Genomic DNA, 13,812 nt, shown 5'->3' with positions numbered 1-13,812 from the left:
CCTAAGCGCCAAGTACTTCGTACTTAAGCGCCAGAAGTAATTACTTGATGATTCAAGGAATTTGAATGAAATTTTGAAGAGGTGTTTGAAGCAACTCTTGGTGAAAAGTGGGAAATATTAAATGTACTCAAAAATACATTCAATTGGCTTTTTGAGAGGAGGCAAGTTTTGGAAGATTCATTGATGTGGACACATTTTGAAGAGACACGTAGGCAACTTTTAAAAAATTATAAAAGAAGGACTTGGATTGAATTGAAGAAAAGCCATTGCTCCGCTCTAGACACCGCCGATGCCTCTCTCTTAGATTAATTATAATACTTTTAGAGAGAAGAAGGAGAGGAGTTGTGGTGAGTGATTAGAGAGTATTGTAAGAGAAAGGAAGGGAAGAGATTCAAAGGAACTTCAAGAGTTTGGTGGAGAGGATTTGAGATAAGTTTTTATCTTTATGACTACATTTATTTTAATTTAGACTTCTTGTTTGTTTGCATGATTTCTACTTTCAAACTTAAGTGCGATTGTGTTTTCTCCACGAATTCTGAGTAGTTTTCTTTATCTTTTTCCTTAAAATGATAAGTGATTAAGTGTTGAATGGAAGTTTTGTTCAGTAATAATCTTTAATGTTGGAATAAGTTGTGATGATTTTAAACATTGTACTTCATTTACTTCTTGATTTGACCAATTAAAATGTTAATATATGTTGTGATAACATGTACGATTAATCTGAGATGGTATTGTCTCAGTCAACAAATGGTAACAATCACATGAGATTGTATGAATGAGAATGTAATTCATATGATTGAGTACAAATAAATAGGGAAATAAACTTTGAAGAATGTAGAATTAGAGGAATTTAGAATGACGAGCTAAAACCCCCAATTTGATTTTTAGTTTTAGGTTTTGATACAAGATGTTAGCCCCCAAGTGGAACAAAAAGAGGGAACTCTAGAGTGAGAGTTAGTATCTTCACTATCTAACCCGTCTTCAAGACTATTCAAATTTTAAATTAGCCAATGTTCTTTATAGCATCTCTAGTAACTAGTAAGGGTAAATAATACAGTAAGGGTAAATAATACTATTGCTCATATTTGACACAATATAATTTGAATACTTTCACAGTAGAATTCTTATACTTGTTACTGATTCATGATAAGGAAAAAGATATTTTATTTATATTACTTTCATCTTTACAAATATCTAGTTGAGTTTAGTTAGTTGTTTACTTTACTTTCAATTATCAAAAACTAAAAAAAATCAAATTTGCATTCCTATTATAACATCTAAAGTTTGAGTAAGAATATTTTGTTAAGTAGAATTTATTATCTAATTTCTTCTGATTGTTAGTTGCATATTGTATTTTTTCTCTGTGGGCTCAATATTCGGGGCTTGATAAAAAAATCATATATTACTTGATAACGATACGTATATTAGCGTAGTATCACATATTTAAATATAATAATTGCATTCTTATTTGCTTTGAAGTCAAGTTTTTGCCTAGCTGTTGCTAGTGATCAAGTTTTCGGCATTGGTGCAAAGTAAGAATTATAAGTAAGGAAAAATTAAGAATATAAACACATACATCGCATTGACATATAAAATTGGGATCAATCTCCTCCCTCTCAATTGATGACAACTGACCCCAAATGCAAGGTTTTAGGAATTAAATAGGAAAAAATTGTGAAAAAACTACAAAAGAAAGTTTCAAGGAGGTTTTCAAACTATGGCGCATAGGCACCAAATATGAGCACTTGGGTGTTAGACTTTTTGTAATCTTGCGCTTAGGTGGCAGTTTTAAAGGCATAGGCGACAATGCACAAATTTACACCGCCTCACCTAAGGTCAAAACAATACTCATAACCTCATTTGGATAATTAATTATAGTGTTATATGCTTCTTCTTAACATGTAAGTCTCCATAACACATAAAATTTACCCAAAACACTTAAATTAAACAAAAGCAAACTTAAATCAACTAGAAAATAACTATGGGTCGTCTCCCACAAAACGCTTGGTTTAACGTCGTCAGCCCGATGTATTCATTCTTTATTCTGGTTGAGCCAACATTAACACTTCATTAAAGACAGGCCTGTATCCATCAAAGTAAGGTTTCAGTCTATGTTCATTCACTTTAAATATTTTGTTAGTTTTTGGATCTTTAATATCCATAACACCATATGGGTAGACTTTCATCACAATAAATGACCCCATCCACCTAGATTAACGTTTTCCCAAAAATAATTTCAATCTTGTACTATACAATAAAACTTCTTGTCCAGGTTCAAAATCTTTTTTTAATATCTTCTGATAATGTCAATTTTTCATTTTTTCTCTATAAATCTTAGCATTTTCATAAGATTCAGTTATAATCTATTCGAGCTCATTTAATTGCAATAATCTTTTCTCATCAATATCTTTCGAATTAAAATTAAATTCCTTAATAACTTAATAAGCTTTATGTACCAGTTCCACTGGTAAGTGACAAAGCTCTTTAAAAAATTAGTCTATATGGGGGCATTCCTATAAGAGTTTTGTATGTAGTCTTATAGGCCCATAATGTAGTATCCAATCTAGGAGATTAGTTCATTCTATTATGATTTACAGTCTTTTCCAAGATTCTCTTAATTTCACGGTTGGATAATCTGCTAGACCACTGGTTTGAGGATAATAAATAGTGGCAATCCAATGTTCAATACTATATTTTTCAACTAATGTTTCAATTCTCTTATTCTTAAAATGACTTCCCTATTCATAATGATCACTTTTAATATTCCAAATCTGGTAAAATATTCCTCTTTAAGAATTTTGAAACACTATGAGCATCATAGTGGGGTAAAACAACTACTTTAATCCATTTTGAAACATAGTCCATTGTGATTAAAATAAATAAGTTTCCAAAAAATGGTATAAATGGTCTCATAAAATCCAAACCCCGTACATAAAAAATTTCAACTTCCAATGTAAAATTTAAGGGCATTTCATTCATTCTCGAAATATAGCCTACACGCTGACATCAATCACATGTTGTTACATAAGTATTAATATCTCTAAATATAGTAGGTCAATAAAATCTAGATTATAAAATATTGTATGTAGTTCTTCAACTCTAAAAATGTCCCCAAAAATAAAAATCAAGACATTTTTGAATAATTTTTTGGGTCTCTTCATAAGGCATACATCTCCGAATAACTTGATCCTTACATTGCTTATATAAATACATGTCATCCGAAAAGTAAAACTTTGCATCGTGTACAAATTTTTTCTGGTATTGTTATATCAATTCATAGGGTATAAGATCACTAATGATGAAATTAACTATGTCGGCATACCACGACACACGCCACTCAGTAACAGTGTATAATTTCTCATCAGGAATTCACTAATTTCTTTTTCAAGATTGAATGTATTTTCCCGCTCCATCATAAATAAATGATCAACTATTTGATTATCAGATCCCTTCCTATCTACTACTTCAAAATCAAATTCTTGCATCAGAAAGATCTATCTAATCAATCTTACATTTGGGTCCTTCTTTGCGTCAAATATTATAACAGAGTGATCTGTATGCACAATACATTTAACTCCAATGAGATATGACCTGAATTTATCAAATGCATATACTATTGCTAATAACTCATTTTCAGTAGTGATATTTCATTTTATTAGCACTTTGTTGGCTTTCCAACTTCAAGGTCATCACTCCGGCTATCATTTGCCGCATCTTCTTTTATTCTTTTCAATATTTCAAAAATAAGTTTTGGAGAGGTTTCTCTTGTTAAAGAATAAACCTAAACCTTAATATTTAATAATTTTCTTGCTCGTACATCGCCAACTCGTCAAATAAAGCGTGTTTTTTTTTCTGGTTGGGCAGGACTCCATCGTCCTAAAATTGAATATGTGATGTATATAAAAAAATACTTATATGCGAGTCTCAAATAACATCAATCACTTATTATATTATGAGAGTCCACACACACACTTATTCACACACACTCACACACACACATTCAAACTTTGAACATAATATTGTTTCACATTAAAAAAAAAACAAAGGCCTAGGGTCTGTTTAGGACAACTTTCTGTCTATTTTGTGTTTCAGACCACAATCACAGTTCTGTTTAGAGAATTGCTTTCTTACTTCTTTTTATAGAAAAATTATTTTTTTCAACTAAATTGTTAAAGTTTGGTGGCTATCAGAAAACTGTAGTCTCACTTAAGGATGTAAGTGAGTCAAGCTAACTCATGAGCCAACTCGAGTCTATTTGATAATTGGCCTTGATGAGCTAACAAGCCAAGCCCATCTAGCGCCGACTCGACTGGTTAGGTCGTGTGCCGACTTATTTTGAAAAGTAATAATACAAATTTTACTCAAAATATATTAAATTTGAATACTTTATTTTTTAAAGTATTATAAATATTTTAAAAATAATATTTTATATTTTTTATTGAGTGTTTTTTATTATTATAACACTGTATTATATTAATGTTATATTCCAACCAACTCGAACTCATAAAATGAAGCTTGAGCTTGAACTCAAACTCGAACTCGATAAAATTAATCAAGCTCAAGCTCAAGCTCAAGCCGAGGGTGGCTCGAGCTCGATTACACTAGTTACAATTCTAAAACTCTCATTTTTTAAAAGTAAAATAAATTTATATTAGTTATGATAAGTTTTTGAAAAATGATTTCTCCCATATTTTCTGAGGTGCAGCTGCTCGAATGCACCTTGGTCGTCTTTCTCCATATATATGTATACCGCTGCTCTCAAATCTTTGAACAGAGTCTCTACCGGGAAACCGGAGCACGAGTGCAGCTGTTTCTTATATCTTTATGGAGCAATGAGGGGAGAGTGGTCCGTCCGTCGACCTTGTAATGGGCCGATTCAGCGCGCTAGGGTTTCTGCCCAGGTCCCTTTTGCTGCAGGCTGTAAGGGTCCTAACCGCATCTCGTCACGAGTTGCTTTCAGAAAAGTTCTTTTTTGTATCTTCCTTCTATTTGTTTTTATCTTGAGATCGTCTCTTGCAGGCATCAGGACAACTTGTACCTCATGCCACTAGGTTGTCTCAGGGACATGCAACGGAAAGAAGAGATGGATTCTTACCGTTTCTGAAATTACTTTCTAACAGCTCTACATGTAATTCCCAACTGAACAAAAAGTTCTTCATCGTTCATGCTTTTATTTGATTTTCTATATTTGTTGAATACCGTATATGTAATTTATATAACTCAATGTTCTGATTTATGTTTTAAAGCTTAGAGTTTATGCTGATAACTTTTGTTTTGGGTATCTATCTCCATCATTCAAATGTTGCTCATCTTTAAAACTAACTTTCTCAATGCTAATTCAATTTATTTTTTTATTATGAAATGTGGTTCTAGTTACTGACCAGATTCGTTTCTACGACAAGCTGTTTCATAAACCTTACTACTTGATCATGCATTCATACTCATATAATGTTGTAGCAATTGTTTTAAGAAACAGCCACGCTAATGTGGAAACTTCTGTTATGTGGACTTCTTTATTAAAGATGCTCAGCACTTATTAACTAAAGTGTGAAGATTGTCAGTGTTAGGAGATCTGTATGATAGCTTTGATGGATTGGATTGTTTGTCCATTTGAAGGGTCTTTTCAGCCTATGGATCTTTGTTTCTCAAGTTATCTTGAACACGCACACAAATTTAATCAATGCTCTTAATGGCTGATGTATATTTTTCATGAATGCTATGGTTATCCTACATAGCTATGCTTAATAAAACTAAGTCCTTTTGAAACTTAAATTTTTTTGATAGGTTACAGACAAAGAAAATAGTATTCCAGACTCATTTAACTCGAACCATTTCACTTTAAGCATGATATAAGTGCATCCCACTTGGACTATTTGCTGATTGTTTTGTCTCGAATCATAAGTTCTCGAGTTCAAGACCTAGCACATACTATTGCACGTGTGAGTTAAAAAAAATAAATTGATAAATAAATAAATAAACTTGAAGCATGATATAAGGATAAAATATTAGAATCAAATGTTCTTTTTTTGTTTGCTTAATAAGTGGATTGATTGTTTTCATTCTAGAACATGTGGCTCAATATTTAGTTTATTTTAATTTTTTCTATGGTCTTATTTTCATGCTCATCTGACATTCGGCCGTGAAATCAAACTTCATTCAATTAAATCCTTTTCTTGTTGCTATCGTGGACAATCTCTTGCTATTAGAATACATGAGCCTTAATTCCTTACAACATTATGATTGTTGATTTTATTGTAGCGATAGTTTGATTTATGGATTTTTATTTTAGTTTCTTTGTAAACATGTTGATGATGTTTCCTATGAGATTGGGTTTATTATCTAGATTTTCAAAAAACACTATTCTAGTTATCTTATTTTTTTGGCTATAATAATTGCTTTATTTTTTGTGGTTGGGCTTGTCTTTAGTAATGACATAAGATGTAATTAAGGAAGGCCTTTGTTTGGCTTGGTTGTCAGTTGGCTCTTTAGATTTTGTGGATCTTGATGGAAGTTTTCTATTACTTAGTTCTCAATAGTTCTTTGGGCAATGAATTGTGTTGTGAATTTTTGTTATTTGTTGGGCCATGGAGTATTGGAATTTTCTTCAGATACGACCTGTGGATATTTCAACTATCCTCTGACTTGTCCTTTCTTGTTGTTACTCTTTTATCTCGATGGATAATAAATAAAATTGCTCTTTTAGCAATAATCCATAGATTTGATCAGATCATATGCTGGGATTTTATGAGATTAATGGTTCTAAAAATTGATAATCGAGGCATGTTAAAAGTACAAGTCCATTAATAATAAGATATTTGGGTTTTCTATTTTTACTTAGTGCTTGAACACCAGTGAATGTGGATCTTTTTAGCATGGTGTAAGCGGTGGCTATCTATTGGAGAAGCTGCCTTATTGTTTCAAAATGAGGAATTGATTTTAAGTTGGTGAATTTATTTTCTTGTTTTTTTCGTAAAGTTAGTAGTTCATTTGTTTGTGCGATTGAATTTGATCTAAACCCATTCAATTTGGATTCTTGATCATTTTGTGATTTTCAATTGTCATATTGCTTTCATTCATTCTGAATTTTCTTTACTAAATGTTTATTTAGATGATCATTAAATTATCTTTTGGGCTGACTTATGCCTGTTTTTTTGGCTTCATTGTATGGAATGATTGTGTTTTAGTTGATAGTATATGACTTGTCAATTTGATTGATTATTTTACATCATGACTTGCATTAGGAAATACCCTGAGATGTCCTATAGTGGATTTTGTATTGGAGTTTAGAGTTGCATAATCATGTAAACTAGAAGTTGGACATAAATACTTTGGCTAATTAATACAAAATCAACATTATGTAATTTAAATGCTATCGGATTAGCTATAGTTCTAGGTAATTGGAAAATGGCTTACATGAGGTTAAAATTATATTCTTATATTCGATAGAAAATGTAATCTTAAGGAAATTTTAAATTGGAATGAAATGTTATCACATGTGTGATTCCCAATGAAATGACTTTACTAAAGTAAAATTAGCGGGGCATGGATAATATTATTAGTTAAGTTTTCCGACTAACTTTATTTGAGTTGGTACGAGACATCAATTTAAAGAACAATATTTTATGGGGAGGTGTTTAAAAGGTTTCTAGGTTTGTTGGAGTGGTTTGTGAGGTGAAGGAAGGTAGTGACTAGTTTGGCGGTTTTGGGATAGGTTTTTGGCTGGAGTTATATGGCAGTCAATGGCTTGTTTCTCATATGTGAAAAGTTATAAGTGACTCCATCTCTAAATTCTAAAACATTAGTTAATTAGTGTCGGTGATTATTTATTCAATTGGATATATGATTAAAATGTTATGAATTTTCTTTGTGGGCTAGATTTAGGTGAAAAGCAGCCTTTTTGATTTGATGAGGGAGATATGGCTGAATTTTTGACGTGATTGAACGAGTATGAATTTTTGGAAAGATTGTGGGGATGGTTGAAGTCTAATATTATCAATATTGTATTTTCAATTTTGTTTCATGACACTCTGCTTCCATAGATGTGTATCCAAAAATACATGATTTTTGGTTGGAGTGCTTCAAATAGAAAACTTTCTTTTGGAAGCTATTCAATCACATAATTGAGAACTAATAATTGTAATCAAAGATTTATGGAATTTCTCATTATTAATGTAGTTTGCAACACTTATCAAAAAAAAAAAAAAAGAAAGATTCCTGAGTTATCGACCACTATAGCTTTTTGGAGGGTATTTTTGGATGTATATTTCCTTCTTTTTCACGGTGCTTTATTTTTTTATTTATACTCATAGTTTAATGAAAAAAATAGCTATGATATTTTGAAAGTAGAGTGGCTAGTATTATTTAGAGACCATTTTATTATTTTAAAGGACAATGAATCTTTGATTGGAGATTGATTTTGAATGCCTTAGAATCTTTGAATCTAGCCAATTGATAATAATTGCCAATCACATAAGATTGTAATTGAATGCATTAAATTTAAGTATAGAAGACATCTTTTTGGTTGCCATTGGGACTTGGTTTGTTAAGGACATTTTTTTAGAGCCTTTTGTTGTTTGGCTATTATATTTCTCTTTGAACCATGAGTTGGGTTTGGACCTCAAATATATCTCTTGACTCGATTTGATCAAATTCATTGAAAATGACTAGTGAATGGTCTATTTTTTCGTGAAATTGGGTCAAAACACATCATATATTTTATAAATACCTAATTGTGATTCATTTTACAAAAATGGATTGCACTAATGCATCCGAAGTATCAAATTAACTAGAAAAGTCACCCATATTGCCCATATTGTTGAATGACTTCAGTTAAGAAAAATATCTACACGTAAGGTGATGAGATAAAATTTGTAAGGTGATGAGATAAAATTTGGCATGTATAATGATGATAAATTGCACGAGGAAATTATTACACTAAATTTATTCTATTTAAAAAATTCAATTTATTTTATTAGAAAAAGATCAATCACAAAATCCCATAAAATTCTCTGCAGCGCTACCCATACCCTAGAAATTCATTTATGGCATCTGTTACCGTTATGTTTTTATGTTTGGTTCCTGTTTTATCAGATAAATAAAAAAAAAAAAACCCAATAACCTATTCTTCCATTTGTGACATTAATTCTAACCTCATTTGCATTTTCTTTTGTTGGCTCATTGACCTCTCCCTTAACATCACATGATTGTGTTGCTTGCAAGCCTCAACTCTTGCAAGCCCAACCCGCTCCTTCCTTGATGGCTTGCTCATGCCTTATTGAAACTTTGAATTAAAACCTCCACCCTGAGGCGCACCCATAATTAAACCTCATTCTCAGTTCACCACTCCATGTGCTAATGAAAGCCAACTTTATTGCTGGCCATGACACTCTCTTTGCTCCAAGTTTGATGAATAGCAATTCCTTACATCTTTGTTCATAACCATGCCAACCCATCACCAAAGCATCTCTTCTCTATGATCGAGTCATCATCATTGCTGATTTGTGCAACAAGTAACCGAAGTCAATTTTAGGAGATGATATTCTGATTGGTGAAGCATCTTTGGTTTTGGTTTTATGAATAATTTTCTTGATAAGGGGCATAAGCTTCCAGTGAACCTTTAGGCGTGTCACAAAGAGAGAGCCTGATCAGAGGAAACTCAATCGATCTAAAATACTGCTTTAAAATTATGAGTCAACTATAGAATTCAAATCTACATAATCTTATGTTGCATTAAGAAATCTCTCCATGCTATGGTCATATTAGAATGCGATTCAAGATCTTCTCTTCTTCTATTAATTTAATCAGAAGTTGGATACTTGTGTTTATAAGCAAGATTTCAAGTGCCCTTCCATGCCATATTCATGAAGGAATGAATTTGTGTCATATGTCCTTACTAGAGTATCTTTGAGACAAGCAATTTTCCTACAAACTGGCATGATCCAAAGGTATTGCCTTTGATTTCTAACTCGGTCCAGATCAATGAGGTCAAAATCTTTGGGTAGTATCTTATTTAAATCAAATCATCTTTAAAAGCTTTATTTGGATCCACTCTCTTAGAAAAGCTAGGTGTGAATTTTTAGGGCTCATAAGGTTGTCTTTTTAATGTTTACTGGGCTGTAGTGTTGAATTTACTTGAGATTCAGTTAGTTTAGTGGCTTTCCTATTACTCTACCATGACTTGTAGATTCTCCAGTAATCCCTCAACTTTTGTGCTTTCGGGACTTGCTATTTTCCTCATGAATAAATAATTATTATGGCTTTTTTGTGATAGTTGTCCATGGATTTTAGCTAATTCTATTTTGGAAATTTGAGGAGATTTGTGGTTATAAATAAGCATATGAGGCATGCTAAAATGAAGCCCATTAATAATAATTACTTCAAATTTTTTGTTTTCTCTCTCCTTTTTTTTGAATGATAGTCATGATGAATTTTCTTGTACTGCACAGTTAATGCTATAAAATCTTTGAGAAAATTATCTTGTAGTAATTTCCATGGAAATTTTTAAATTTTTTTATATGATTTAGTAATTGGTTTACTTCTGTAATTTGATTTGGTATGATTTTCTTTTTGTTGTACTGTTTTAGTTTAAATTGAATTTTCTATGCTAAATTTCTATTTGGATGGTTATTATATACTATCATTTGGGTTGTATTTTTCTGATTTTTCAGAAAAAAAGGCTGATTGTGTATTTTAGCTGATGTTTTGTGAACTTTGAACATGACTTTGTATGTGTGATTTTTGTGCATTACACATATAGATGCACTGTGAAACTCTAGATTCTTAGACATCTTGCATTAGGTCTTAGATTGAATATTTTTATTGCCTAATCATCCATGAAATGTCTTGTCGTTGCTGCTGTTTATTTTGTGATGAATTCGGTTCCGATGTATATCATTCAGGCTTAAGGCTAATGTCAAATTGGCTTACATTAAAAGCAGAATGGCAAACTTGACAAAGGAAGCCTATGGCTGTATTAGGTGCAAAATGACTCATGATATGATTGGAATTCTGGCCTTCTTTTTCATTTTATTTGATATACTAGCCTTTTGCTGATAATTTTTTTTTGAGAAAAATAACCACCTTATACAAGTAAATAACGCAACTAATATATGATCAATTACAAGAAAGAGCTTAGCATTGCAATCAAGATTTTATAAATCCAGTTATATATTATAAGCTCATCTTAGACAAATTGCCTTCTTTGTAATCACCATTTTCTAGTATTTGCCTTTCTTGACACTTGGTGCTTCTGTCAGCATTAAATGGACGTGCTCAGTTTCTTAGAGGACCTGATGTCTTTTTTAAAGCTGCCAAAACATTTCCAATCAGATCCTTTCATTTCACAGGTACAGTAATATTTGCAAATTAGTCTATGTATTGGTATTGTTTTTCTTGCTTTTCTAGATAATATTGTGCCAGAAGTAGATGTTGAATGTATTATATCACAGGATCTAGTAATGCTATGGAACGAGACTACTATGAAATTCTCGGCGTCTCGAATAATGCTTCACCAGAGGACATCAAGAAAGCATTCCACAATGCACGTTTCCCTCATTTCCTTATTTGCTATTATTTTTGCTTTTTATTTTCTTTTGACTGCTTTTAACGGAGTATATCGATTTGTAAAGATCTTCACACATTTTTTGATATATTTGTTTTCTCTTGGCTTCTTGCTTATATCCATTTAGGAGATGAATTAATTTTGTTTTATTTAATTCATTTTTAATGTACTCATGTCAAGTTATTCTTGCGTCTGTTGGGCGCTTCAATAACTTGCTCATGTTTTAGCATTGTTACAAATGCCATTCTTTGGTTACATGGTTTTCTCCCTTTTATGCTCTGCATGTATGATTCTCCTGTTTTGAGTTGCATTCTAAGAGGCGCTATGTCTCTTTAATTATCATGAGCTGTGACGAGTTTCACCAGTTGAAATTATCATCAGAAATAGGAACATCGTAAAACTCTATATATTAAAATCTTTTTCTGCTTGTATGATTATCCTGTTTGGAGTTGCATCCTAAGAGGAACATCAAATAAAATTCTATATTTATATTTCTTTTTAATTATCATTCAATGTGAGGGGGTTCAAGAGATAAAACTGTCGGTGGAAGTAGCACATACAGCAGTGTTAGCTATCTAACTATTTTGAGTTGGCTTTTTTCGAATCTGCTTCTACATTCAGTTATTTTTATAGCCTGTATTTGTTGTTAATTTGTTGTCAGATCTTTGCAACAATATCCAACTAATTAGCTTTGGCCCATCCCTTTTATTCCTTAATATTTGAGTTTTGAACTTATTATTGCCTTCTCTTCTCTGATGCAACGCCTGTCTAATGCTGTTGATTTTTATTTTTCATTATGTTATTTTTATAAAATTGCTATTGCCATGCTTTCTTTAATGCAGTCCTTGTCAGTCTATCCTTTGCAGCAGTCATAGCACTCATAAATGTAATTCTCATTTTCAGATCTTGAAACGTGGCCTGCTAATGAACATTCAGTGCTCGTATATAAAACAGAATATTAAAATTTTGTTTATGTTTTGGCCCACCAATGTCTGTTAATTACTTACATAATCAAGTTAATCAGGGTAGCAAAAAACTTGAAGTACAATCTTAGTGCTTTACTAGTAACAGAATGTGATTATTGCAGATTAAAATAAATCAAGCTGTTTGTAACTCTAGTTATTTCACCGCACCACTTAACCTCTTCTCTACCCTGTTTCCAGAAAGAATATTTACTTACCTTTTCCGTCCCACTTTTCAATCAAAGCTTCTCTTGTTGTTGATCTCTACATTCCCACCTTTACTAGCAGTTTCTTCTTAGTCATAGTATTTGGCATGAGAGTCTAGGTGTGTAAGGGAATCAAAACCATTGGTAGACAAACATCATAACACTTGTAGCTGTAACTATCATCACTTGAATGGACGCGCATAATTGTAAGCCAAGGTTTAACATTATTGTCCTCTCTTTAGTTCATGATTTTCTTATTTCTCTTTAACATGACATACTGTACCAATAATTTATTACCAAGTAAGCCAAGGTTGAACATTATTATCCTCTCTTTAGTTCATGATTTTCTTATTTCTCTTTAACATGACATACTGTACCAATAATTTATTACCAAGTAAGTCAAGGTTGAACATTATTATCCTCTCTTTAGTTCATGATTTTCTTATTTCTCTTTAACAAGTAGTTTGTTTATGATAGGATGTCATACTGTACCAGTAATTTATTATCTTATTGTTGACCTCATTTTTAGTGAAAGATATTGTGGACCTCGCTTTCGGTCGAGGTACAGTTTTCCCTTCCTTAGTAGCCTAGGATCTAGCCGTAGAACCTTTCTGTCGACTACTCCTAGAAAACTAGTGAAGGAGCCCTCCCCGTTAGCAATTCTGGACTTTTCTTCGCTCGACTTGACGTTTTATTTAGTAGTTTTGACCGCTATTGCTTGGCAGGTAAGGCTACTCTTAAGGAACTCAGGGAGCATTCCTATAGGACTGCCGACCTTAGGATTGATTTTACTCGTTGATTTGGTGCCGCTGCGCTCTTCGCCGTCCTGTTTAATCGAATTCGAGCCGAGTTTTTGACGTGATTCAGTTCGCAACACGTTTTTGACCCGATCCACGATGACGTCGTCCGAGCGACCCCGGATGACGAAACGAACTACGCCAACACGTCCGGAACGTCAATTTTGCCTAGGGAGGACACCTATTTTGTCGCATCGTCGTGCGCGGGTAAAATGTGTTTTAATTAATATATATATATATATATATATTTATATGTATATATATATTTATATATATGTGTTAGGTTA

At 32.2% G+C, this 13,812-nt stretch overlaps 1 protein-coding gene across 7 annotated transcripts in view; it reads left to right on the top strand.

Moving 5' to 3' along the window:
* The first annotated feature begins 4,694 nt into the window (after positions 1 to 4,694).
* LOC110021838 (chaperone protein dnaJ 1, mitochondrial) overlaps positions 4,695 to 13,812 on the top strand; it is a 118,351-nt gene continuing 109,233 nt past the window's right edge. For 5 of the 7 annotated variants that reach the window (XM_020720523.1, XM_020720505.1, XM_020720515.1 and 2 more), the window contains exons 1-4: positions 4,695 to 4,920; positions 5,020 to 5,128; positions 11,256 to 11,345; positions 11,448 to 11,539. In XM_020720523.1, coding sequence (XP_020576182.1) covers positions 4,867 to 4,920; positions 5,020 to 5,128; positions 11,256 to 11,345; positions 11,448 to 11,539 — 345 coding nt within the window. In that variant the 5' untranslated portion in view covers positions 4,695 to 4,866. Of the gene's footprint in view, positions 4,921 to 5,019; positions 5,129 to 11,255; positions 11,346 to 11,447; positions 11,540 to 13,812 lie in introns of those variants that run through there. The other 2 variants (XM_020720540.1, XM_020720558.1) reach the window with 2 other exon arrangements.

This window comes from Phalaenopsis equestris, unplaced genomic scaffold, assembly GCF_001263595.1.
Source record: "Phalaenopsis equestris unplaced genomic scaffold, ASM126359v1 Scaffold000002, whole genome shotgun sequence".
NCBI classification, from domain to species: domain Eukaryota; kingdom Viridiplantae; phylum Streptophyta; class Magnoliopsida; order Asparagales; family Orchidaceae; genus Phalaenopsis; species Phalaenopsis equestris.
This window is presented reverse-complemented; position numbering and strand designations above follow the sequence as displayed.